Source organism: Neofelis nebulosa, chromosome 13 (assembly GCF_028018385.1).
Source record: "Neofelis nebulosa isolate mNeoNeb1 chromosome 13, mNeoNeb1.pri, whole genome shotgun sequence".
In the NCBI taxonomy this organism is placed as follows: domain Eukaryota; kingdom Metazoa; phylum Chordata; class Mammalia; order Carnivora; family Felidae; genus Neofelis; species Neofelis nebulosa.
In genome coordinates this window covers 11,921,558-11,949,551 of record NC_080794.1, presented here as the reverse complement: position 1 = coordinate 11,949,551, position 27,994 = coordinate 11,921,558, and the positions used below count along the sequence as shown (strand labels likewise).

Sequence of the window (27,994 nt, the reverse complement as noted above, 5' to 3'; positions counted from 1 at the left end):
TTTTTGTTTGTTTGTGTGTTTTTTCCACCCCACTCAAGGACAGGCAAGCACCCACACTGTTTTCTTCTGCCAGATGGCATATATCAGATATAGAGTTCTTGAAGGTCAGAAAAGTGTACATGTCCACGCTGATAAACTTTTATTTTTATTTTATTTTATTTTTTAATTTTTTAAAAATGTTTTTATTTATTTTTGAGACAGAGAGAGACAGAGCATGAGCAGGGGAGGGGCAGAGAGAGAGGGAGACACAGAATCCAAAGCAGGCTCCAGGCTCTAAGCTGTCAGCACAGAGCCCGACGTGGGGCTCAAACTCACGGACTGTGAGATCATGACCTGAGCTGAAGTCGGACGCTTAACCGACTGAGCCACCCAGGCACCCCAGATAAACTTTTAAATCTTAAAGAAACAGAGTGATTTTTCTTGGTAGACAAACGTTATCAAAATTATCTCAACATGAAAGAAATTGGTATAAACCAAAATATATAAAAGAAATTGAAAACACAGTCAATAAATTAATTTAAAAAAATGACTTCAGGATCTGGTTGCTTTACTTGTGATTTGTTTCAAATTGTCAAGCTAGTAAAATGTTTATTACAGATATACACATCACATTTCCACATATAAATATAAACAGAGCTGCAAATTATTTTTCTATTAATATGAATAGGCCTCTATTTTTTCATATCAGTAGGTATACGTAAGAAAACATGATAATCTCAATATATATCAAAAGGCATTGGGGCGCCTGGGGTGGCTCAGTCGGTTAAGCATCTGACTCTTGATTTGGGCTCAGGTCATGATCTCATGGTTCGTGAGTTCAAGCCCTGTGTCAGTCTCTGTGCTGACACCATGGAGCCTGCTTCAGATTCTCTCTCCCTCTGTTTCTCTGCCCGTCCCCCACTCATGCTGATTCTCTCTCTCTCTCTCTCTCAAAAATAAGTAAAAAAAACTTAAAAAAATAAAGGCATTCATTAATATTTAATATCAATCACTTGAGAAAAAGATACAATATGAAAAAAATAGGTTTCTCAAAGTTAGAATATCTTGAGCTGATCGTTTTTTAGCATACTTTACAGTGAAATAATATAGACTGTCACAGTAAAATCAGCATAAGCCAAGGATGCTTAGTAATACCAGCACTTATATATCATTGCTCTGGTCAGTGCATTAAGATAAAAAGTAGAAATAAAATTCATAACTATTATGAAGAAAGAAAATCAGATGATTGAAAACAATAGTGAAACCAACGTAAAATCCATCAAGTTAATTTAAAAGTTTTGCTATTAAATTGATTTCCCTATATACCAGCAATAACTGGTAAGGAAAAAATTAATTCTACAAGAGTTTATTGGAATTTGAAAAAAACAAACCTAAAGGAAAAAATAAAGCAATGAGAATACATTTTTTTTTGAAAAATCAATGAGTCAAGACTTATTTTGTCATATATTTAAATACATTATGAAGCCACGGCAATTAAACATGCCTGGTCCTGGGGCGCCTGGGTGGCTCAGTCAGTGAAGCGTCCTACTCTTGATTTCAGCTCAGGTAGTGATCTCATGGTTCATGAGTTTGAGCCCCATGTAGGGTTCTGCACTGACAGTGTAGAGCCTGCTTGGGATTCTCCCTCTCCTTCTTTCTCTGCCCCTCCCCTGCTCGCTCTTTCTCTCTCTCTCTCAAAATAAATAAATAAACCTAAAAAAAAAAATTCCCAGTCCTGATTGGCACTAATAGTCAATGAATCAATATAAGTATCTCTGGAAACACATCCCGAAACATTTTAAGTATTTAGTGGCTAACAAACTTAAAGCCATAGAGGAAGATGCACATTTTATCTCGTGCTAGAAAATCAGAGCTATAGAAAATTAACTTAGAATATTCCCCTCCTGCTTCTGACCTAAATTTGTCACCATTTCTGCTTTTCTGCTTTCCTACTTCCATAACCATATTGAGGAATGCACCCCCTTTGGTCACACAGCAAGCTCAAACTCCCTGGGACACCGTAGAGACCTTTTCCATGGGAGAAACTTCATTTTTTTGGCAGTTATCTATCCAGGGACAGAAACTGGGCCGTCAAAGGACTGAAGTGTCAGGCCAGCTCTAGGTTCCGTGTCCTACAGAGAAGGAAGGGGTGTCACATACTGTAGCTGTAGGCCCAGAGCATCAAGAAATGGGTGGCAACATTTCTTTTTTTTTTTTTTTTTTTAACGTTTATTTATTTATTTATTATTTTTTTTTTAATTTTTTTTTTTTCAACGTTTTTTATTTATTTTTGGGACAGAGAGAGACAGAGCATGAACGGGGGAGGGGCAGAGAGAGAGGGAGACACAGAATCGGAAACAGGCTCCAGGCTCCGAGCCATCAGCCCAGAGCCTGACGCGGGGCTCGAACTCACGGACCGCAAGATCGTGACCTGGCTGAAGTCGGACGCTTAACCGACTGCGCCACCCAGGCGCCCCAACGTTTATTTATTTTTGAGACAGAGAGAGACAAAGCACCAACAGGGGAGGGGCAGAGAGAGAGGGAGACACAGAATCCGAAACGGGCTCCAGGCTGTGAGCTGTCAGCACAGAGCCCGACGCCAGGCTCGAACTCACGGACCGTGACATCATGACCTGAGCCAGAAGTCAGCCACTTAACCGACTGAGCCACCCAGGCGCCCCATGGGTGGCAGCATTTCTTGAATTACTGATTCGGATCATGCACACGTGGGCACCTAGTGCACTGTTTGGTGCTGTGGGAAGGAAACTGCACGGAGGCCTTTCAGAAGCTGGCGTCTTAACTGGGCGGGGGTGGGGGGGGGTGACACACAGGCTGGACAACCAGCCAAGTGTTACCTGCTAACGGGTGTGTGGCTGACAGCGGGGGCGGCGGGGGGCATGGAAATGAAGTTCAGCAGACAGACAGGTCCACGTGAAGAAGGGAACTACACAGGGAGTGGAGGGTTGTGCCAGGTGGGGGTGGCCGCGGGGCACCCGCTCGCCTGGCGCCTTCCTCCTGGCAGTAGAAATTGCTGGTAAGTCTCCTTCTCCCCATTCCAGGCAAAACTGGCTCAACAACCCTTGCCCTCTGATCAGAGACGCTCTTATGACAAGTTGGCCTTAGCATATGGCATCAGGGCCCAGCAGCAAATGTAACGGACAGTAAGCCCAGCACATCCCCAAGTCCGACAGAACAATCCAACTCACCCCGATGATGAAAGCAAGAGAAGGGGCACCCGGGGGGTTCTGTCGGTTCAGCGTCCGACTTGGGCTCAGGTCACGATCTCACGGTTCGTGGGTTCGAGGCCCGCGTCGGGCTCTGTGCTGACAGCTGGGAGCCCGGAGCCCGCTTCGGATTCTGGGTCTCCCTCTCTCTCTGCCCCTCCCCTGCTCACATTCTGTCTCTGTCTCCGCCTCTGTCTCAAAAATAAATAGACATTAAAGAAAGAAAACAGACTAGCTGAGAAAGGAGGGACGCAGATTGAGGAGAGGAAGGGAGACGGAGACAGATATATATGCCCTTCTGAGGTCTTCCTCTCCCTCACCACCTCGCTGGCAAAGCCCATCCCAACAGGCACAGAGTGCCCGCCGTGTGGCCCTCTGTCCCCTTGGAGGCGTGTCTGCCCCTCTGTGCATCCACCACCGGCCCAGAAGCACGAACTAGGCCTCACTCTTCAAGGGGACCACCTGCAGATTTCATTTGCTCTTGAATAATCTCAACCCGTTCTCATGTGGAGGTGAGAGCGGCCCAGACTCTTCTGAGACCCCCACTGGCGTCCCAGGCAGCTTCCTCACCTCCTCCTCAGGAGCCTGACTGGCAGGCAACTTCATTACCTCTGACTTCAACGGCAGCAGTGATTTTGTAGGAAGCATCGATATTCGATTGACACAGTTTTATGGTTTTAGCGGCAGAGGAGGGCTGTGCAAGTAGAAACCGCTGAAATAACAGTAGGTCGGGCACAGAGAAAAGATGGTTTTACCCACAGTCCTCCCTCTACTTATTTCATTTTTGTCCTATCATCTTTGAAGAGAAATGTTTGTTTTATTCCCCTCCCCGGAGAGGGGTGTGTATTCATTGATAATGGCAATTGTTTGAAATATCCAATGAAAAGCAGTGAACGGGTCTCAACGAATAGCCTCATTTGGGAGACATGTATTCGGGAACTCAAGCGTAAGAGCGGGTCCTTTGCCCCCATTCCTCACTCTTCTTAGGAAACTCCAAACTATCCTCTGAGATTTACAGAAATTTCTGGAATGCTATTTCCCCACCTAAGAAACAAGGTAAGTTTTATTTAGTATGAATGAATCAGAGCTCCTGCTCCATTCTGATGGCACAGTAAGTTTCTGAAGGACATCAACTGAACTTCAAAGTATCTTTTAAAAGTTTATCTATTTATTTTGAGAGAGAGAGAGAGAGAGAGAGCACATGCACAAGTCGGGGAGGGGCAGAGATCGAGGGAAAAAGAGAATGCTAAGCAGGCTCCGAGCTGTCAGCACGGAACCCAGTGCGGGGCTCATGAACCGTGAGATCATGACCTGAGCCGAAATAGTCAGATGCTTTACCAACTGAGCCACCCGTGTGCCCCTCAACAGAACTTTGGATCTTGAGTCAGAAATTCTGTCTCCCACTGCCTGGCTATATGACTTTAGGGTGGTCATAATGTCCCCATGATTCCTTAGGTCAGTATTGCCTCAGAAGGACTCTTGTGACGTATTAACAGTTATTAGGCAAAGCAACAACAACGAAATTCTTTGCACAAATAGATTTTTGAATGCCTCTTTTAAACAAAATGAAATAAGACTTCTTAGAAGTCCCTAATATGATTATGTACAATATGATCCTTTAAAGGAAAAATAGTAGAAAATTATTTTTGGTGGTTTAAAACTAGTTTTACTTAAATTAAAAAAACTGCAAAAACCAAAAATGTCCCTCAAACACCGTAGAAGGGTAAAAAGTGAAAAATAAATAAAAGTATTGCTTCTATCTTAGCCCGGCAGCCCCACTCCCCAGAGTAATGACTGCCAATAGTTTCCCATGTATCCTTCTAGAATTTTCTATACACATGAGACTGTGTATCTATTCCCCTCTTTAAAATGGAAATACACTCTTACTATACCTATTGTTCCTGAACTTGCTTTTGTTCATTTAACGTATCTTGGATAGCTTTTTATCAGTTCATGTGAAAATACTTAATTTAATAGTATGGAATTACCCACAGTTTATTATTGGTCTTCCTTGGCCAGATACTTCTTTTCTTTTTTACCAGTTTCTGTAACAAGCAATGAATGTTGTAATGAGCGCATTTATTCGTGTATCTTGGTCGCACTTATGTGAGACTACCTCCAGGATAAATTGCTAGAGATGGGATTGCTGAGTCAAAGAGTGAGCACATTTAGAATGATTTCAAATGTAGCTAAAGGGTCCCCCCCAAAAGTACACTCTCCCCCAATGGCATATAAGAGGACTTGCTTCTCTATGCTCTTACCGACACTAAGTTTTGCTAATCAGCTAGGTTAAAATATATCTCATTTACTTTTAGTTTTCAGTCAGTTACGTGTGAATGGGGTATTTTCACATATAAACCCAATGTGTACATTCTTTTCCAGCGACCTGCCTTTGTCTTCCCCTCCTGGTAAGCATGGTGCCAACCTCAGGACCATTGCGTAGATGGAGTCCATGCAAAGTGGTAAATTCAGAGGTCGGTGTGCATTTGGAAGAGCTACCTATGGAGGCTGACGCGCTCCATCTCAAAGGGCTATAGTTACTGAGGTTTCATTGTGCCTTCGCGCGTGCTTTGCATCTCACCGATGGGAAACCTAAGTCTCAGAAGATGAAGCTTCATGGGAAGAAAGTGTGCCCTGGAATCACAGTATCCATCATATTATATTTCAATGGTCTATTTTCTTGTCCGTCTTCCCTCTAGACTGAAAGCTGCCTGAACTTACAGATCCTGTCTTGTTTTACATTTCTCATTCCTCCCTCAGGATCTGGCACAGAGTTAACAGTCCATATTTGTTGAAGACCTGGATGAACAGAAGGACGAAAGCAGTAACAGTTCTGTTGGGGGCATGGACAGGTAGAGCGAACCTCGCTGTCTGTTGAATGAACAGGATGGGGTCAGCTCTACTGGACAAAGCGACAGCACATTTAGAAGCTGACAGAACTGAATGCTCGCAGCTGAACAATTATAGCTCTGGTTCCATATGTGACCCTAAGAAAGTTTTCCATCATTGAGTTGGAAATACTAGCTTTAAAAACAAACAAACATGCCTGTTAGTTTCTTCTGTTCTTGTGGTCTTTGACTTGTTTATCCTAGGCCTGTGGGTGTGCATTTTCCATGAGTGTCTTTGGGTGATGGTGTATCTATGGATGTAGGCATTGGCCTTTATTTAAATAAAGGATAGAAGGGAAATTTTAAAACAGATACACACGTATGTTTGTAAACCTTGTTATTCCAAGCTACATATGTTTGGATTTCTTATGTTTAGCAAGATACACAGACATCTTCTAAACAATCCCATATAAGATGACCATACTGATAGGCATTTAGTTAAATATAAACAAGCATGTAAAACCCCACACGATGAACTGGAAATAAAACGAGAATCCCCCTACAGTTCATACTTCCAATTTCAGAAGATGTTTCCCCACAGCTCCAGTATAAATAAATGTATACAAATTCAGGAAATAACCTCCCAGTAAACAATGGAAAATTGTTCACAGAAGAGTGCTCTGCCTTCTCTCGCCAGCTGAGAAAGTAAATGATAACATTCGCCAGTAATCCAAGCTACTTGAAAAATAAACAGCATGTTGCCTATTCCCGCAATACCTGTGAGTGCTGGGAACTTGGAGATAGGGTCGGGAGGGTGGGAAGAGAGCCTGAGCTGGACCACTACCTATTAGAGAGGCATCCCCAAGCCCTGAGAGTGGAGGAGATGTAAGAAGGCAAATCTGAGGCAAATCTTCAAAGTCGACAAGGTTTTCTAGTAGACCAGGTGATCAGTGGAAAGGGATGACTTATACAGAGGTGAGGGATGACCCCAGGCTGGGTGTGGAGGCTGGATGGGGAGTACTCCTAGTTTGAGGAAGAAAAAATACACATTGCCTACACAAATTCACTTCCCTATTTCTTTTCCTATTGGACCGGCTTTGGGTCTTATAAAGGGGCTCAACCCAATTCACACGGTGAAGGTCTTCTACCTGTGATTCTACTTAATAGACTCAAGGAGCCCAGAATCTTAAACAGAAGACACGGTAAAATTCACCTGCAGGTCAGTTATGAGAATCACAGGGGAGAATGTCTACGCTGCAGACGTCACCTGCTCGGCATCCACTGGCTCTTCTGTGGCAACAGTACCCAAATTTTGATGTAAGGGGTTAACCCTCTCCCACTTTCATCCCTGGCAAAGGTAGTCCAGGCTGAACTGCTCAGTTAACCCATCCCACCTGGTCACAGTGATTGGTTCCGCAATGGGTACATACGCGAGCCAAGCAGGCCAGCGAGGTTCAATTCCAGGAATACTGTTGAGCTTCCGGAAAATGGGTTCTTTTTGCAACTTGGCCCTGACATGCTTGGTGCCATCTGGTAGTTCACCATAAATGAATCTAAATCAGCAGAAGGTGGAGTCAAGAAATGGACAGAAGCTAAGTCTTTATGATGTTGGTTGAATCCATCCAGACAGCGTTACTATTTGTACAGTTCTGCAGCCTGACTCCTGGATTTTTCAGAAACAGTACCAACAAATTCCCCTTTTTGGCATGTTCCCTCTGAGTTGGGTTTTATGTCACTTGCAGTCTGAATGATCTTAAATGTGTGAAGCATCTAGTACTCTGGCTGGCACGTGTGGTTTCCTCCCACAAATGCCTGTTTCCTTTCCTTCTGTCCTCTCTTCCCACCTGCCTTTAAGTTTCCTCTATATCTCCGGTATATAAAGGTTAGATTGTAGCAGTTTCTTTAAAAAGCTTGACCAAGTAATTATGAGAAAAATGCTTCATGGGCCTAGCCCATTCTTTCAAGTTTCCTTCCAGCTTTGATTTGCCATGAGTCTATCATATGGAGGTCCAGTTGGCAGTGCTGGTCACTCCCCGTTGTCACCATGGTAGAAATTCCTGGTCCTCAGAGACTAAAAACCAAGAATCCACAGGACCCGGGCGATGAACATGTTTCCCTTCCTCCGAGCTTTCTCCATCTTTGAGTATGCCCTAGATTTGAGGACCTTAATCTCCATCCCACTTTTGAGCCTAAACACAATGAGCTAGTTTGTAGTATGGTCACAACAGGTGCCACACGGTTTGGGGACATCTTGGTCCTTGGTTACAGCTCTGTTATGACACCGAGAACAGCTCTCGGCAACGCCAGACATACTTGGTTCACACACTGAAATGGATACACAATTCTCAGGTGTCACAGTTCTGTGGGAGAGCATGCATAACTAACAAGAGTGAAGCGAACAGACCCAGAATTGCGACTATTGCGCTTTGTAGAGATATATGAAGTTGGATTCAGGCTTATTCTGAAAATAACATTACTTTTGCTTACATGTACTTTGACAGATGTGATCTTGACAGCGAAAGAACAGCAGGCCTCTCGGGATCCCCAAGAACTTGACCTGCCCCCATGAAGGGCGCTTTGAGCGTGAATGTCATTTGTCACACGAGCGATGGTAGGAAAACTAGACTTCTAAGTTCTTGCATGTCTGGGATTCTCGATGGGGGCAGGTGCTGGTGGAGCTTGGACTGGCCTGGTAGGGCTGGGGGAAGAGGTGCGCCCTTGAGGGTCTGGTGAGCACAAATCTGGGAAGTCGGGGAGGGGAGCAGGTGAAACCCCAGATAACACGTTTGGTGTTAGTATCTCATCGTTCAGAAACGAATTTTAAAAGCCACTGTTATTTTCAATATGACAGAAAGTATAGGTTGGAGAAGAATCTAAAAAATGAGAGTCTTGTTAGCAGGTATGGATGAATCTCAGTGTGTGGGAGGGTGGGTGGTGAACTAGGGAAGTCTCTGTGGGGAGTTTTCCTTAGGAGTTCCAGGACAGAGATTTTTGCTTTTATCAAAACAGAATGATTTAGAGACAAAGAAAGCTCAGGCTGAAGTCACGGTTTTACTTAATTTCCCTAAGCTTTAGCTTCCTCATCTATAAAGTAGGGATAATACGATTTACCTCATAGAGTTGTAGCACAGATGATGCACAATAAAACACGTCAGGCCCTTAGCACAGCTTAATAAAGATGGCGGGCGTGAGGCTTCCAGAGGTTGAACAACATTCTGGTTTTCATTTCATTTCTTTTAACTTTCCCAACTCCTGACGCAAGTTGTTTTAAATTACACCTATAGAAAACTTCTCTTTGCTTCTTACACAGAAGCAAGTTGTAATGGAGGAAAAACCTGTCCGTATTTTTTTCATTATTTTTTTTAAAGGTTTATTTATTTTTGAGAGAGAGAGAGAGAGAGAGAGAGAGAGAGATCGTGAAGCAGGCTCCAGGCTGCAAGGTGTTCAGCACAGGGCTCAACATGGGGCTCGAACTCACGAACCGTGAGATCGTGACCTGAGCTGAAGTCAGACGCTCAACTGGCCGAGCCACCCAGGGGCCCCAAACATGTCCTTATTTGTAATTTAAGATCTAATCAGCACACACGCAAGCTGATATGTATGTATACACAGACATATCAAGAGGGAAGGGGTGACTTAAGCTGTAAAACACACGCATGGCATCCCCAAACCCAGATACACGTTGTATAAATCAAAGCTCAAAATTCATATGTATTTCTACATCAGTAGGGTCTTAGATAACATTTCCCCTAGGCTTCCCCCACCACATTTTCAGGACTTGATTTTTCCAATCACATTTACAACTAAATTGTCAGCTCTGATGATCTTTCGAATAATTCTGGCCTTTACAGAGGAAACAAGTTCTTGAAGCTTCCCATTGTGGCAAACCAAGGAGGCAAGATTTCCAGATTTCACGGCAAAGATGAGCCCTTGCAGATTGACAGATTCCCTGCTAAAGACCCTCAGGAGGTTACGTCTAAGGGAAGTCCGCCACCTGGTCAACAGGGACTCACGTTTGAGTCCCGTGCTCTCCATCATTCCTTAGGTTCCTGCCTTTATTTGCATGTGCAAGAAGGTCTGGTTTTGTGCCAGAGACGGATCTCTCCAGACGAGCGCCTTCGAGCAAGCTATGTAAATCAGGAGACTGATTTCAAATTATAGAAATGTTTCTACCTTCTTTGATGGAGCAGACATGTTTATTATTATCCCTTTAAAACAAGGTACATTTTTATATTCCTGAAGTGTAACTCAAGGATTGCCAAAGACCCAACAAGAATTACTGGACAGATGAAAAGACAATGTCTCACGGAGATACAGATACCTCAATTCCACAAACATTACATCGACCTCAAAGTACAGATCCTGAAAAAGTTTGCAAAAATAAAACAAGGGAACAAGAGAATATCGGATTAAACACTATTGAGGAGTGCCTGGGTGGCTCACTTGGTTAAGCATCCGACTTTGGCTCAGGTCGTGATCTCACGGTTCATGGGTTCGAGCCCTGCATCGGGCTCTGTGCTGACAGCTCAGAGCCTGGAGCCTGCTTTGGACTCTGTGTCCCCCTCTCTTTCTGTCTCTCCCCCACTCACGCTTTGTCTCTCTCTCTCTCTCTCTCAAAAATAAATACTTAAAAAAATTAGAAAATAAATAAAATAAACACTGTTGAAATTTTACTTATCATGTTCAAATATGTTTTAATATTCCCCATTCAATGCAAGCACTAAGAGAACTGTCTCATTTACCTGAACCCCTAGAATGATGCCCAGGTGTGGGAATGCAGTAAATGTTGATTGAATGTATGACTGACGAATCATCTATATAGACATAAATAATTTGGGAGGCAAAAGAGAAATGACATAGATATCTTTCCCTGGAAAGATCGCTCTCCTACAGTCAGTCTTTGGACTATGATCTTTTTTCCTTTTATAACGAAACGTGCCATAGGATTATTTTTAAATGACTGAAGCTTATAAAGTCTATAGAAAAATCATGGTCATAACATGAAATTGTTACAAAGCGAGCATTTTCCTCTACTAAACATTAAAAGTCTTTGTAGAACAGTATCTGCGGGTGACATGAGAGTAAGGCAATGGTAATTACCACCGAGTGAGATGCTACCATAAACAAGGTAAATTAACATGTAAGTAAAGCTTTTTTTAAGCCGGTAAAATATATATAAAAGTATTGGTAGCGTACCAGGATATGGGGTTTAGCATACCTGTAGGTAGCCAGTTTTATTTAATATTAGGAAATCTATTTGAACTGCTGGTTATGTTCGCTGGTGCAGGGAGTTCATTGTTACGGTGCTCCTTGAGCTCTCTGACCATTCCTAGCCTGCTTGGCAGCTAAGCTGGAGCCACGTAACTAGTTTTGGTCAGTGGATTACGAGGGGAAGTGAAGCGTGGCACATCTAGTCCAAGTCGGTTAAAAGCTACACGCCTCCTCCATTTCTTTCCTACCTCCACGCGGACCTTCAGAGCTTCCGGGCTCAGGTTCCAGACGGCAGAGCTACAGGATGAAGACGGGCTGCCTGACCTGCATATGACTTTGTGTAAGTCACAGTGTGTCAGCCACAAGTGCCTCTGTAGCATGAAGATTCAGGGACATGCCTATTAATTACCCTGACTTGTACCTATTGTTGATTTCAAGTGCAGAACTTTTTCAATAAAATGCCCTGGAAATTCACAGACTTAAAGCAACTCGTATTTCAGACCTGAGCCCAAGTTGTTATCTTTTGTTTTCTTCCATGTTTTGATTAGATCTCATTAATTCATTCTAAACATTTAATTAAGAAATGACTGTATGTGAAGCACTGTTCCAGGTGCTGGAGATTCAAAGATGGGCAAAGCAAATCCAGTCTTTCCATTCACGGATCTCACAACTGAAAGGTAAAGCGGACATTAAGCAAGGGCTTGCACAAATCAATGTATAGTTACTGATAATTAAACCTAGTTAAATCAGGAATTCAGGAATGGTCTCTGCAGACAGTGAGACAGGCGGTCTGCCCAGGAAGAACAGAATGGGCGATGGTCTCGAGTGGGCAACACCACGGCAGGAATGAGAGATGTGTCAGGAGGGCTAAGTAAGCTAAGGAGTGAGCAGCTGGTGAAATGGGCATGTGTTAGATGAGGGGTTGGCCAAAGAAGGTCCTTGGGCCAAATCTGGACAGCCATTTGTGTTGGTAAGTAAAGTTTTATTGGAACATAGCCACGTCCGATCCTTTCTATAATGTCTGTAGCTTTTGTTACACCAGGAGATCGGTGTAGTTGTGACAGAGACTGTAATGGCTTACAGAGTCCAAAGTATTCACCATCTGGCCTTTACAGAAAATGTGTGTGACCCCCGCTCTAGGTCATTCAGGACCTGTAAGTCATGATAAGGATTTGAGATTTAGTGCTTGGTGCAAAGGGAAAGCAGCAAAGGGCTCTGAATGGGAAAGTGAGTGGTGTGAACAGATGTGTGTTTTAAGAAGACCATTCTGGCTCTGAAGAATGAACCAGAAAGGGACAGCGCAGAGAGGCCAGTTAAAATAAGATGGTGTCTCAGTTGTGACAGTGATGATGCAGAGAAGCGAGTTCGATGTCTGTTTTGGAAGCAAGATCAGTATGATTTATTTGGTCACAGGTTGAATATTGGGGCAAAGGAGAGGAAGAAACCAAGGATGGTTCCTGGTTTTTGGCTAAGGAGCTAGGAGATTGGTGGCTCCATTTTCAGAAACACAGAAGATTAGAGAAAGGAACAAATTCTGAATTTTGAAGACAGGCAATCAAGAGCCAGTGCTGCATATGTTAAGTTTGATGTTAACATATATGGTTTTAAAAAAGGGAGTAAGGCCACTCTGGCGAGCATATTCTGAATTCTACTTGCTGTCCAGGGCTGGAATAATCTTTCCTCTATGTTCCTTGCATTAATTCCTTAAAAAAATTCCATAAATCTCAGGGGCACCTGGGTGGCTCAGTCGGTTAAACATCTGACTCTGGATTTCAGCTTACGTCACGATCTCATGGTTTGGTAAGATCCAGCCCCACATCGGGGCCTACTTGGGATTCTCTCTCTCTCCCTCTTTCTGTCCCTCCCATACTCACTCTCTCTCTTGTCTTTCAAAATAAATAAGTAAACTGTAAAAATGTTCCATACATTCCATAGATTCTGAAAGGGGCCATGTTTAGGGGAACAGCATATATTTTAGGATCTGTTTGGGAGAAGTTTTTTCTTTGGCTAAGACCTCCCAAGTTCTGTGAAAACATCTATTTATCCTGAGGCACAAGGAGATTTTCAGCCTGTTGCAGCCTTTATTGGCACCTGCCAAAAGGAAAAACGGAAGGATTTCAATAGTCCTTTAATTGGGCCCTACCCAGGTCCCCAGAGCAGAGGATTTGTCCTAACTGGCACTCGGACTCGAGTTCTTGGAGTTCTTCTGCGGTGTGAAAGCCCTGTTCTTCTCTGATGTCAACCCCTGTGAGCTGTGCCTTCCCAGAACTCAGCAGCCATCCCCCACGATACGTTGTTATTTTGGCCTCCCCCTCATCGCGCCGTATATGAAATGTTGTGTGTTAAGTGGTATTATGATTGGACCCTTTTCCCAAATTGGGCAAGGTTTTCCCCTTGAACCAGCAGACTGGTTTGCCTCTAAGAATATCACTTGATCGCTGTCGTTGTGAAACTGGGCTCAGCTGTAGGTTTGTAACTGATCCAAAGGATTCTGTGAGTGGATGAACTACATCTCTGGGCTGGACGATTTGACCTAAAGCTTTGTTCTAGTTCAAGTAGTGTATTAAAGGGAAGCTTTAGTGTTCACATTATAAAATGTTGACTTACAACAACCGACACTAAGCAGATGGTTAAGATTTTATTTATGATTGTGTCCAAATACTTCTGGCCCTTTTCACAGAGGAAATTGACTGGTTTATTGAGGACAATCTTACCTCCTTTACTAATAAGACCAGTGGAATTATTCTCCTTGTTATATTTTCACAGAAAAAAAAAAAAAAGATTGAATCTAGGTTTTGGCAAAAGTTCCTAAATCAAAGGGACTATAATCTTTATGATATTATTAGCTACTACTGAGAAAACATTATTATGAAGATAGACGGTGGAAAATGGAACAAACAGACATTTTATTTTTAATAAAAAAGAATGAGTTAGGTTCGGTTGAGCTCAAGGTTCCAAAAATGCCCTTCCTGACTCTATTAAATAATGTAAGGATATATAACATTAACAACAAAGATTTCACCAGGTATATGGATAATAGACATCTATTTCAATGAGGAAAACTGTATTTTAAATTCAAGGATGCTTCATTCTTACAAACATGAATTTGGAATATTTTATACTGAAGAATTCCCCTAGTCCCACAGATCGGTTATAAATATTAATAGAATTTCAATATATTCTTTTCAGATTCCCATGTTTAATATTCATTCATATTATGCAGGGAATCCAGTGACCTGTAAGGTATACACGGATACTTCTCATTATCTAAACGAGCACATATATGAAGTCTGTAGGGGCAATGGTCATTAAAACTAGTAGGGCCCTTTAGAGGGCATATCAAAGCCTCTTCAGCTCACTTAAAAACAAGAAAGTCACTCGTAATAAACTAAAGGGCTCTTTAGGCGAAATTGACACAATAATGTCATATCTGAGCAAAATGATGGACTGGTGATTCTGGACAGAGCTAAAAATGCTAACTGACATAAAGTGCTTATAAAACACAATGCAGTGATTTCCTGTGGGGAGACCCTGCGGTCCGCCTTCGAAACCTGCTCTCATGTTTGTTTCGGCCCTTTGATTTGCTGACGACCTAACTCCAGTGTCTTACTTTTCTCAGAGATGCTGTCATGCAAATTTTTTTGGACTCACGTGCATGCAAAATGTCACCCGAGATTCCACAAAAAGAAAGAAGAACCACATCTAATTTAATGCTCTCCCTCAATACCTTATTCAGGTAAAGAGATATTGTTTACCCCCCAAATAATATGTGTTATTATTTTTAATGAAAGATAATATACTTGTTTTTAATGTCCACTTAGTTTTGAGAGGGAGGCAGAGTACAAGCAGAGAGAGGGAGACACAGAATCCGAAGCAGGCTCCAGGCTCTGAACTGTCAGCACCGAGCCTGACAAGGAATTCGAACTCAGGAACGACGAGATCAGGACCTGAGCTGAAGTTGGACACTTAACCAACTTAGCCACCCAGGCGCCCCAAAAGATAATATAATTTAACTAAATTTGTACCCCTGGCAATTTCCTTTTCTCTTCTCTTTCTCAAAATCAAAGAAGTTTGTATAATAGACCGAGACTGTAAAACAACTTCTACGTGACAACTATAAAGACAGCATTTTCTGTCCTAGTACTAGGTGGCAGTAGGAATTTTGGAAATACCGTCGCACTCAATCCCTACAACATTTCTGGGAGACATTATTAGCCTTATACTCACAGTCCAGGTTACTGAAGCTTAGAGAGAGTACGAAACTCACTCATGGCTACAGAGCTTTGAGGTTGAGTCCCATGAAAAGGCTGGTATTCAACCAGTTTCTTTTTTTTTTTTTTCTTTAGTTTATTTATTCATTTTGAGAATGAGAGAGAGGGAAAGAGAGAGAGGAAATCCCAAGCAGGCTCCACCACCCCAGTGCAGAGCCCAGCGCAGGGCTCGATCCCACCAGTCGTGAGATCGTGACCTGAGCTGAAATCAAGAGCTGGATGCTTAACTGACTGAGCCACCCAGGCGCCCCTGGTATTCAAACATTTTTAATCCACCAAGACTAAAGCAATATAAATGGCTCAACCTAATTTGGAGTGTTGAGTTCTAATTCCACGCTAGGTCTACGTGATTGCAAAGCCCACTGCATCATGCTGGATAATACCGGTCATTTCTGACCCTCTGTGGTAATAAAAGCCAGCTCATGAATTCAACAGTGAAGAACTCATCACTCCTGAAGCTTGGGTTAATGTGAACTCATCGTTTATGGCAAGGTTTTTTATGCAAGATACCATTTCATTTCAATGCCATTGGGATACACAAAAGGGATATCTGCCAGACTGTGGCAGACAAATGACACATTTGCAGGGCTTATCACTTATATTGTAAGTTAAATATTTCAGCTGGAGCACGGTTGCTCTTTATCCAAGTATTAAAAAGAATTATCTTTCCCAAAGAGAACAGTGGGAGCCTCTGAAGCATAACCTTGGAAATCAAGGTCTGTGTTATAGGGCATCATTCGAAATAGATGTCTGTTCCCTAGAGACCACGGTAAAATTGTTACTGAGGGTACTTGAACCTCTTTGGGGAGAGGGCTCCATGAAATGTCCAGATCTTACCGGCAATACCTGTGATATGGTCTAGCCAGCTAGTCCCAATGTTTGAGGCATGTTACAGAGCCTCCCGAAGAGGCTTCTCATCATCCTCATTGCCAAGAACTCACATATGCTTTTCAAAGGCTTCCACATTCAGCAATTACAAAGAAAGATAATTTATTTTCCACGATTTAAAGGGCACTGGTAACAGATCCCTAGATTGTTTTAGGGATGAACAATTGGCTGACTAGCCATTACTTTTCCTTACCTGCTAAGTGGGTGACCAGTGCTGATGTACTAATTCCCAGTGTCAGTGACGTATTAATTCTCAGGACCAGGGAAGGGTAGCTCAAAGGTGCATTGAGGATGACGAGCTCAGCAAATTATTGAGCGCCAAATACGTACTCTTGTTATGCTGTGATGCCAGAGTCTATCTCTTGTTTTCAGTCTTGATTCAGATAAGGGGGATCAGCTGATGAATAGAATGCATAATGGACCATGTCATGTATCTTGCTACAGGAGAGAACTTCTTTTTTTTTTTTTTTTAAGTTTTTTTTAAACCTTTGTTTATTTTTGAGAGAGAGAGAGAGAGAGAGACAGAGACCAAGCTGGGGAGGGGCAGAGAGAGAGGGAGACACAGAATCGGAAGCAGGCTCCAGACTCTGAGCTGTCAGCACACAGCCCGACACGGGCCTCGAACCCACGGACTGAGAGATCATGACCTGAGCTGAAGTCAGACGCTTAACCGACTGAGCCACCAAGGGGTCCCCAGGAAAGAACTTCTAATTCTGGAGAAAGCAGCAGGCTCTGCAAATGGGGCCTATCAATTCTTCAGCCCATGAGATGTTTAGACTGACCTTAGGAGGAATTCTTGACAGGGAGGAAAATGGTGAAATCTTTTCTGAGGGAGCTCTGGGCAAAGGAAAAGTCCCACCCTTGCGATCTATGTCATCATAGTCCCAGATAAAAATGGACCAGAATTGAGATTCGTCAAGCTCTCGTCCACCTCAGCAGTCTACACCATCTCCCAGGACCTGAGGCTCACAAGCTGTCTAAGCGTTATGCAGCTTTGCAAGACTGTTCTCAACTTTCAGAGGTTGAGAGATGCCTCCAGAATGATGAAAAACAGGCACTTGTCTGGGAAGCAGAGCACAGCGCATCATTTTGAGCCTTGGCTTCTAACCCAACGTGTTGACAGCTTCCCCTCAAACCACAGTACGGACTTAACTTCAAGATCCTTCAGAACAGTTCAGTCCCACAGAGACAGTTTTTTCTTAATTCCAAGTTCTCCCAATGGGTTGAGATGGTCATAGGTATTATGGAAGCAGCAAGTTGGGTTGGCTTGAGGTCCAAAGGATGAGAAGCCCTGTCTTGATTCAAAATAAGGTTCTCAAACGGATGTGGGCTCGCCATACTCCAAGCTTCTGCTTAGAAATGAACCTGAAGAAGCCTCAAAGTTCCTACCTAATTTCGTCCCAGATATTCCAAAAAGTGCCTGGACTGTGTTCACTTACTCAACAGGACCCCCAAGAAAAAGCCAGCGTGGATTTAAAGCAGTTGCTGAATCCAGAGCTATGTTGGGTCGTAGGGGGCTATGGGAGGGGTCACAGATCAAATCATCCAGCAAAAAAGTTACAAATCCACACGGTCAGTCATCCCTGAGGTCAAGCCAAAGCCTTTCACCACCTTGTTTTCTTTTTCCTCTTCCCCTTCTCTGCCCCCTGCCTTCCCCATTGTCTTGGGATGTCTGAGATTTTCTCCTCAATTAAGCAAAGAAATTCAGCTCTCCGTTTCCACTCCCAGTTGGCATCTCATCTCTTTTGGGTGCTCAGCAGACAAAAGAACCATCCCTTAAAAGGACTGTGATCACAAATAGCCAAAATTAGATGTTATTACATTTAACGCAGCAGGGGTTTTTTTTCATCAGATAAAAAAAGTTATACGACCTTTGTTAGGCAGAGAGGTCAGAAAGGCTGTGGCAATTCCCACCTGTGCCCTTCTGCCGATCTTTCCCCCCTTGCTGTACGCTGGCTTTCCTCACCTCCTCACCAAGCCAACATAGGGTATTTTTTCCTCTCTTCTAAACCAGCAGCAGTAATGGCAGCCTTCCTCCCTTTTTCTTCTGTTCTCGTCTATGACCTGTAAATTTCAGATCCAAACACCCATTCACCATAAACCATCACCCGATTCTCCCTCCTGCCTTTCGCCCCACTAACAGTGGATAAAGCCACACGCAGTCACCAGCATATCTGGCTCCTACGTTCAAAACCAATTCTGGGCCAACATAAAGGTCTTTGGTAAATCTCCGCCTGACAGCCATGAATTCAGACCGACAGCCCAAGCGAAAATACCATTCTCAGAGAGCAGGGCAGGCAGAGCACAAAGGTGGAAGGTCGACACAAAGAGAGATTTAGAATATTTAATGTTTAAGATTCCCTTCTTAGTGTGGCTGCTATGTAAGTTGGTAATTCGCCGCTGTTTGTAGTTATAGAAATGCCAGGAAGCTGTAGCCTCCAGACTTTCCTTCCCCTTTTGTTCACTTCCTCTCGGACATTTCATGACTTATTTGTATCTATTGAACTTTTTAGTAGCCCTGGGAGAAAGTTAAATAATGGGCCAGGCTAAAGTTTCTGATTTATTCATGGATTTCAATGTTTCATAGCCCCCATCTTTCATTTCTTCACCTAAAGAAAGAAGATTATGGGCTTCATGTCGACAAAAGGTCTTAGGTGCTCTTTTAGAAGCTCATATTATTGGGGGTGCCTGGGTGGCACCCATGATTTTGATTTTTCAAACCCACCGTTTTGATTACAGATGTGAGTTAACGTTCTCTATATTGTATGTATCAGTGCGTCCATTTATATTATGAGGACGCTTCCTTGACTCTAAGTCATCGCCCAACAGACTTGGGATCTCTTTCCTTCAAAATTCCTCATGTGAGTAGACTTCATGGAACTTCATTTCGTGAGGGTGGGGACTAAGAATCCTTAGTTCTTAGCACAGTGTCCGGCACAGAGGCATTCGAGGCATATTTATAAATAACTGCTCAGCGGGGTGCCCGGGTGACTCAGTTGATTAAGCGTCTGACTTCGGCTCAGGTCATGATCTCACAGTTTGTGAGTTCGAGCCCGGTGTCAGGCTCTGTGCTGACAGCTCAGAGCCTGGGGCCTGCTTCAGATTCTGTGTCTCTCTCTCTTTCTCTGCCCCTCCCTTGCTTGCACTGTCTCTCTCTCAAAAATAAATATTAAGAAAAAATTAAAAAAAAAACTGCTCAGCAAATTGAGAATGGAAACATATAAATCAGATATTTCTGAGTTCGGTTTCTCTGAAAGAAACATCCATAAAATATATTTTCCCGGTAATACACTCCACAGGATATTTTTAATTTTTAAAAAAAAAATTTTTTTTTAACGTTTATTTATTTTTGGGACAGAGAGAGACAGAGCATGAACAGGGGAGGGTCACAGAGAGAGGGAGACACAGAATCTGAAACAGGCTCCAGGCTCTGAGCCATCAGCCCAGAGCCCGACGCGGGGCTCGAACTCACGGACCGCGAGATTGTGACCTGGCTGAAGTCGGACGCTTAACCGACTGCGCCACCCAGGCGCCCCTATAGGAATGTCTTTTAATTGGATAATATGACCTGAGACTTTAAACTGGAAGCCAAGTCGGTAGCATTTTGCAAACTTATGTGATGGCAGAACCCTGTTCCAAAGAGCGTATCAAGGAACTGGTGTTCCATTGAGCACATCTGGGGAAACACAAACCCAAGTATAATGGATCCTACCCGTAACAATAGGGGTCTATAGTTCAAGTTAGGTCTCAATGTATCTTGGTATTTAGACCCTCTGCCTAATTAGGCGATTTGGTTCTGGGGGTGGCTTTCTTCAGGTGCTGACCATTCCTAACCTCTGACGTTGACGACTCCTTGTCCTTTGTCTGGTCTGGGCCACTAGTCCTTCCTCCTCTGGATCTCTTCAAGACTTAACAACAGACTGTATTTGGTGGACTCAACCCTGTTACCTTTTATCTTGTTGCTGCCTTACCCTGACGGAACAAAAATGCCCCCCCTCATTCGTTGAGTGTGCCCATTTACAGCATTAGTTTTAGATTCAATCCAACACTCCAAGTAAAGCGTCGGTGTGGGACAGGGTCGGTAACATAAAGAGACAGCTCTTGCCGGGCTACTTAAAAATCAATAAAATACAGTGGAGTCACTATATGGACATTTATATTGTGTGAATTCAACTAGACACACTTAGCACCCTGGCCCCAGATAGGGAGAAAAAAAAGTTTAAGTGCAAGGTAGTTAGATTTTATGTTAGGGGATGCCATTACTGCAGGCCTCTCATAATTTACAACTTGCATAATCCAAGATTAATTTTCCATAAAACTGGCGAAGGAAGGCAGGCATTTCTTTGCTGTCTGAAGAGGCAACCTCAGAAGCGGTAGCAAAAACATGGCTTCTAATCCACCCAGCCTTCCCGCTTTGAAATTGTGTGGTTGTGAACACACACACACACACACGCACGCGCGCGCGCGAATTTCTTTTCATTTCGATTGTTTCAGATGCTGCCAATCATGTGAAAATGTATTCATATTTTACGTTGCACTCTTCCACATTTGCACAACTCTTTAATAAAGTGCTACCGCCATGCACTGTGTGTGTTTTCCCCCACGACCCCACTCTCATTTGTACAGCGATTTAATCTGTTAGGAGATCTGACTGCTGTTTTTCCCTTTCCTGTGTGCCTTTCACAGTAGAAAATATCACTCCGTCCTCTATCGGCAAGCCAACTATTTCATCTGGCCTCACCCAAAGAAACAAATCTACTAAACGCTGGAAAAATGGCTACACTCAATTTACTGAAAGTTATGTCACTCTCCGAAATGTCATGGCGTTTAAAGGGATTTTCAAAGAGAATTTTGAATATCCGTGATTCTTCTCTTCATGTGTTACCTCCCATATAAGATGTGACTCTACTTGGAAAGAATTGGGCTTACATATTGCCAACTTAGCGTCCACTACTCCCTTCTTTTTATTTATTTATTTCTCTTAGCTCCAAAGGCTGGGAAGTCCAAGATCAAGGTGCCAGCTGATTTGGTTCCTGGTAAAGCCTCTCCTCCTGATCGCAGACAGCCCCCCTTCTCCTCATCTCACTATCCTCACATGACCTTCCCCTGGTATGTGCACAAGGAAAGAGATCTCTCTCTTGCTCACTTAATAAGGCCACCGATCATACTGGATGAGGACCCCACCCTTATGACCTCATTTAACCTTAATGGCATCCTAAAAGCCATCTCCAAATATAATCACACTGAGGATTTGGGCTTCAACACGAGACTTTTGGAGAGGAATTCAGTCCACTGCGGCTAATATAACAAATGACCTTACGTTATTTAAACGAGTTTAAATGGATTTTTCTGTTATATATTACCGCATGCACCCTGTCAGATAGCATATCTTATGAAGCAATACACAAAGGATAATGTCTAATTCGTGGCATACAACATGAGAAGATCAAGGGCCATTCTCCTCTTCTTAGAACAAAGCAGTTGTAGAGTTAAAAATAGTTAGTCCATTGCTGTTACAGGGCATTTCATGAACTGCTGATTGTACATATATGTGGTATCATGTTAACATAAACAGTCTGGCCCTGAGGGAGTCTTCAGTTATAAAAGAAACATTTTTCTAAGATCATGTGCTCCGATATAAAAACCATACTCCAGCCCAGTTCTGTCATTATAAAGTTCTGGCAAGCCGGGAAACGTTAGTTGGTGATTTTATCAAGCGAGACGTCTAACTAACGGCTTGATGAAACCATCCCCTGCACCATAAAACAACACAACAAATTGAAATGACGATTCCCTTCAAGAATTTAGTCATTTTCCATCATTACAGTTTATTCTTCAAGAAAAGCAGTATCTCAGGGACCATGCTAATCCTACAAATAAGAATACCCTTTCTCCTTTATTCCTAAGATGAGCATCATGTTTATTCTAGCAATTCAAATCTAATTTTAATAACAACCTTCCACAAAAAATGTGGAGTGGAGATTTTAGCCCTGGTATTCTAGTAAAGCTCTTACGAAACATTTTACCTATCATTGTCGTTATATTGTAGACGAAGTAATTTGGTGTAGTCGTCCAGATGAAAGTTAAGTAAATAAAATTGTACGGAAGTGAAGGGTTTTCGTAACATAGTCAAATTCACTTTTTTACTTCTAGCCTGGGAAGTGGAAAGAGCAGCACTTACCAAATTTTAAAAAGAGCCAAACGAACAAAACACAATGAGTAGAGATACTTCTGTATATAGATCGACCCATATTAAAGCAATCACACTTGGGCCATTTTGAAATCTTCAAACTTCTGACACTATTTTCATGAACTTGGTAATACGAACCATGTGGGGAATGATTTTCTGGAAAACTTTGCTGGTTGCACTGTGTATTTTATTATTGGCCAAATGTGACATTAAATTTTATCCCCTGTGGCTTGGAGTTAAATGCTTGCTCTGTTCAGAATGGCAACACTCAATTAAACAGCATTTTTCGTGATCTACACCCACCATTGTTACTGTATTTAAGGGAAATAATGGGGGTACTGACCTATATTGCGTTTCTTATTATCAATGGAGATGAAGCGTGTGCAGGGATTACTGGTGATGTACTGTCCAGCCCAAGGGACATCAATCTTCGTGCCAGCTTCATAAAAGAGGCCCAGAGAGTAGCGAGAAGAGTAGCGCACAGACTCCAGTTGCTGCCTTTGGCATTCACTAATTACTGCGGGAGAAAAAGTACAGGCCATCAAACTTGAAAACATCATCTTTCCTTTTAGTGCATCAAACACAAAACCCCTCTAAGCCAGTCCCAACTGTGCCCCTCACCTCCGTCTCACTCATGATGAATGTTGAAAGGCAGTGCAAGCTAGCGTCAGCTCTGATTCCTTTTCAGAATGATCACTGACCTTGGCACAACTGTTTTTATCAAGCTGGAAGTCCAAACTCTAGACCAGCACTCAAGGCTCTCGAAATCTGACGCCGAGTTGCTTTCCTAGCTTTGGATCCTAGTTGTTATCTGACAACATTAGGAAATCCTTATCCTGAGCATTTTCTATGAGACAGGGTCTTTGCCAAACGCTCGATATAGGCCTTTCACTGTATCCTAACAACCACCGTATAGAGAGTGGTATTTCCATGTTCCCGGTAAGAAGGCTAATGCTCCATTCCTTATGGACCGCTTTAAATTCTTCCACGTCGTATAGGGACTTATTTGTCTGTCACCATTCTTGCAGTGGATTAGAACAGTTCCTTAAGCACGGTGACCATGCCTCAGGCATCTCGGTCATAGCCTCTACCCTACTCATTACACTGCTCATCCAAAGACGAAAGGATAAAGGAACAGAAAGGCAAACACAGACACACAAAGTTAGTTAAAATGTAGGAGCTAAATATAGCAAAACCTTGGTTTGCAAGCATAACTCGTGGTGGAAACATGCTTGTAATCTGAAGCACTTGTCTGTCAAAGTCAATTTCAAGAACGATCGGCTCAGTGGTGATCATGTGATGTTCAGTGTCGCAGAACGAGCTGCTTGCAATCCAAGGTTTTACCGTAATCAATCAACAAATGGAAAAAAAAAAAAAAACAGGAAAGGAATTAGGCAGGCTTGGGTTCAAATTCTGACTCTACTATGTGACATTGGTCAAGCTACTTATCCCTTTTTTAAAAAAAATTTTGATGTTTTTAATTTATTTTTTGAGAGAGAGAGAGAGAGCACAAGTAGGGGAGGGGCAGAGAGAGAGGGAGGCACAGAATCGGAAGCAGGCTCCAGGCTCCGAGCCGTCGGCACAGAGCCCGACGCGGGGCTCGAACCCATGAACCGTGAGATCGTGACCGGAGCCAAGTCAGACGCTTAAGTGACTGAGCCACCCAGGTGCCCCTCAAGCTACTTATTCTAATTATAGTCTTCTTGTCTATAGGTGGCAATAATAGCACAGGAGGTTGTTAAGTCGCAGGAAACAATACATAGCACAGTGCTTGGCATAGGATAAGGGTTCACTAAATAGTCACCTTTTCTATTATAGAGAAGAAAATGTTTAGCAGGGGCATTGTTCCATGTTGGGATGGGGAGGGAGGAGATTTCCCTCGCTTTTCATTTTCTACCTCCAATCTTCCTACCCTCAAGGGTGTCAGGGAATCGCTTGTTCATATCTGTGCTGCATCAACGATCTGGGTTTCAGAGGCCATAGTTCGATTCCAAAGGCTTAGGTGGGATGGCTCAGATACGGAACATACACAGTTTTTTCGCTGAATTATTGAAAACGATCCTAATCTAAAACGGAAGGGATAGGCAGACCTCAGGGCTGGGGAGTGCTTTAGCTAAACCTTAGGGAAGTGGCTTTAGGAGGTAGACAGAAGGTTAAGAACGATATTCAATGAATTATTTAAGGAGACTAAGAACCCTATACATTATCATAGTGTATTCTTGGCTACAAAACATTTTTAGAACTGAGACCTCATTGACTCTTCACAAAAACCCTGACAGGTAGGCGTTTTTCCATCCTCATTTTACACCCCCAGGGAGACGATGTTCAGAGAGGTTAAGCGACTTGCCCTGGGTTACACGGCTTCCAAGTTGTGTGGCCAACGAGCCAGAACTCCCACATCGGAGTCCTGTTTATATCCTGGTTACTCCGCGCTCTGACCTCCCGAGCCGTAAGGCTGAGCTGCAGAACGAACATTGGCGCCCATTTCTCCTGTGACATTAATGGTTATTTCGCACTCAGCTTAGAAGTAAAAGCATCATTCCTTTTAACCATCATTTTCGGCCTTATTAAAAGATTGAATTGTGCGATGAACGAATGATCTGACGCTGGCCTTGTGACACTCAATGTCTCTTGGGTTTCATTTTATTATTTGACCCGCTTCTGCAGTTACAGCTGGATGTTATGCTTCCCGCTTTCTGAGAGGGGCGAGGGGAAGGAAGACCCTTAGTAAGGGTGGAGCATGTGGGAGGTCTGTGTGGGCTTATCGCGGTTGCGCGTTTGATCGGTTAAAAAACAAAGCAACTAAACTGTCCTCGGCCATGTAGTAACTGAAAGGGCCTAAAACTCTCTCTCTCTCTTTTTAAAATTTTATTTTATTTTATTTTTATTAATATGATAATAATGTTAATAATTCTAAAATTATGATTTTATTAATATAATAATTAATTTTTATTAATATGTCAAATTGGTTTCCATACAACACCCAGTGCTCATCCCAGCAGGTGCCCTCCTCAATGCCCATCACCCACTCCCCCCCCCCCCCATATTTAACCGAACTGAAGGGCCAACCAGGTTGACAACCAAACTGGACCTCCCCCTTCCCCACCCCAACATTTGCACATTTAACCAGGCTTTATTTATTTTTTTACTCATTTTCTAAATGTTTATTCATTTCTGAGAGAGAAAGCGAGAGCGCAGGCCGAGGAGGGGCAGAGAGAGAAGGGGACAGAACATCCCAAGTGGGCTCTACCCTGACGTCAGAGAGCCCAGCGCGGGGCTCGAACTCATGAACCTCGAACTCACTGACTTCATGAAGCCGAAGTCAGATGCTTAACCAACTGAGCCACCCAGGCACCCCTTAACCAGGTTTTAGACAAGCTACGGAGGGGCAGACAGTACTGGGTAGCTCTGTGAAAAGGCAAAACTGGTCAGTGTCTCCAGACACGGGAGTCAGATGTAAACGGGAGCCCCACGGAGGACAGGGAGGCAGGACTTCGGATGGAAACAATCTCAATCTCTGGACATATTCACCTACAAAAATTCATCTTCAGGACCTGAAAAGTGTCGAGTTGTTGTAGAACCTAACAAAACGGCGTTATTTTGTTTGAAAATTTCTCCTTATGCAGAATACCGAAGGGGGCATCCCGAGGTCCCCAATACATGTATTTTTGGCAAGTAAAATGATAGTCTTTTTTACTAGCACGGATTCAAAAGGGCCGTATATCCACAAAACAAGGCTCACAGAGAAATGCCTGATTCCAGTGTAATGCGTCTTTAGCTGGATGTCCCCCTCACTTGATTCTCGGCCACTAGGATCGTATGACTGCGCTGCGTGGCAATGTGTGATGTGTGCCACATGGAGGAGATGGATGACAGAGAGAGAGGGAGAGAGAGAGACGAACCTGAGCTGCGCTCCTGAATAACATCAAGGGGGTGATTTCAGGTTTTTGCTTCCTAACCTGTGAAAGAAGGCTGCACATACGAATTCTGCCTACTTCTTATGTTTTCTGGTGATGATCTCATTCATCCATCCATTGCCTACTTTGTGCCGGGCACCGTTCTCGATGTCAGGGCCATAAAGCAGAAAGCGAAAGTCCCCGCTCTCGTGTAACTTACATACTAGTGGTGGAGAGGCCAGTTATAAATCAATAACCAAGTCAATGGCATGTCAGCTGGTGAGAGGAACTGTAAAGAAAAATGAAGCAGGATAAAGGGATAAAAGTGACAGGTCTGGGTGGCGAGGCTAGTTTATGTAGGCTGTCAGGGATCTACGTCTCCTCTGAGGATTTTATTCTGATTGACATGCGGAGTTACTGCTGGTTATGAGCCAAGGACGGATATCACCCAGATTCTGTTTTAAAGACTATTATTCCAGCCACAGGCAAAGACTCCAAGAGAGGAACTGGGCACACAGTGATTGGAATCATGTTAAAATGACACTCAGAGGAGCGTCAGAAGCGGTTACAGTTTGGATGGAATATATGTGTGTGTGTATGTGTGTGCACCTATGTGTGTATAAATACATATTTATATTCCATATTTTATACATGTGTGCATGATGTGTGTATATGTCGCATATACATGTACACGTTTATAAATATATATCAGGTAATTTTCTTAATGTTTATTTATTTCTTTTGAGAGAGTGAGAGAGCGTGCACGCTGAGCAGGGGAGGGGCGGAGAGAGAGGGAGAGAGAGAATCCCAAGCAGGCTCCGCACTGTCAGCGCAGAGCCCAATGCAGGGATCGACCTGACGAACTGTGAGGTCGTGACGTGAGCTGAAATCAAGAGTTGGATGCTTAACCGACTGAGCCTCCCAGGGGCCCCTCTCCTATAATTTGTAATCGATGATTACCATACATACCGAAAAGTATGCCTTGATGAATTTTCATAAAAATGTGCCAGCATAATCGCCAGTCAGATTAAAAAACAAACAGAGTATTACCAGAACTCCAGAAGCTACCTTCTCCCCACTTTTCAGGCACTCCCTGACAAGGATAATCAGTGATTCTGAATTCTAACCCCATAGATTAGTTGAGTTGGTTTCGAATGTCACATAAACGGAATGATGTGGCGCATACTCTCGCTGTCCTGGCTTCCTTCACCCAACACCACTAAGCTGGTGATATTTACAAATGCTGTTACACGTAGTCGCGGTTAGCTCCCACTGCTGGAGAGTTCTGCTGATATAGATATACTGCCCTTTATGTATCCATGCTACTGTTGGTAGACATTCGGATCGTTTGTCGTTTTGGGTGATTACAAATGTAACGCGAAGAACACATTATGTGTTTCTCTTGGCTATATAGCTAGCACTGGAACTCCCGGATCACGGGGTCCCCTTACGCTCAGCTTGCGTAGATCCCGTTCAGTGCTTTCGAAAGCCATTGTACCAATCTGCA

The 27,994-nt window shown here is 43.2% G+C and overlaps 1 protein-coding gene across 11 annotated transcripts in view; it reads right to left on the bottom strand.

The window, feature by feature from the left end:
• Nucleotides 1–27,994, bottom strand: part of RNLS (renalase, FAD dependent amine oxidase) — a 322,949-nt gene that overhangs the window by 98,495 nt on the left and 196,460 nt on the right. For all 11 annotated transcript variants that reach the window (XM_058696301.1, XM_058696291.1, XM_058696295.1 and 8 more), the window contains one exon: nucleotides 22,935–23,108. In XM_058696301.1, coding sequence (XP_058552284.1) covers nucleotides 22,935–23,108 — 174 coding nt within the window. The remainder of the gene's footprint in view (nucleotides 1–22,934; nucleotides 23,109–27,994) is intronic.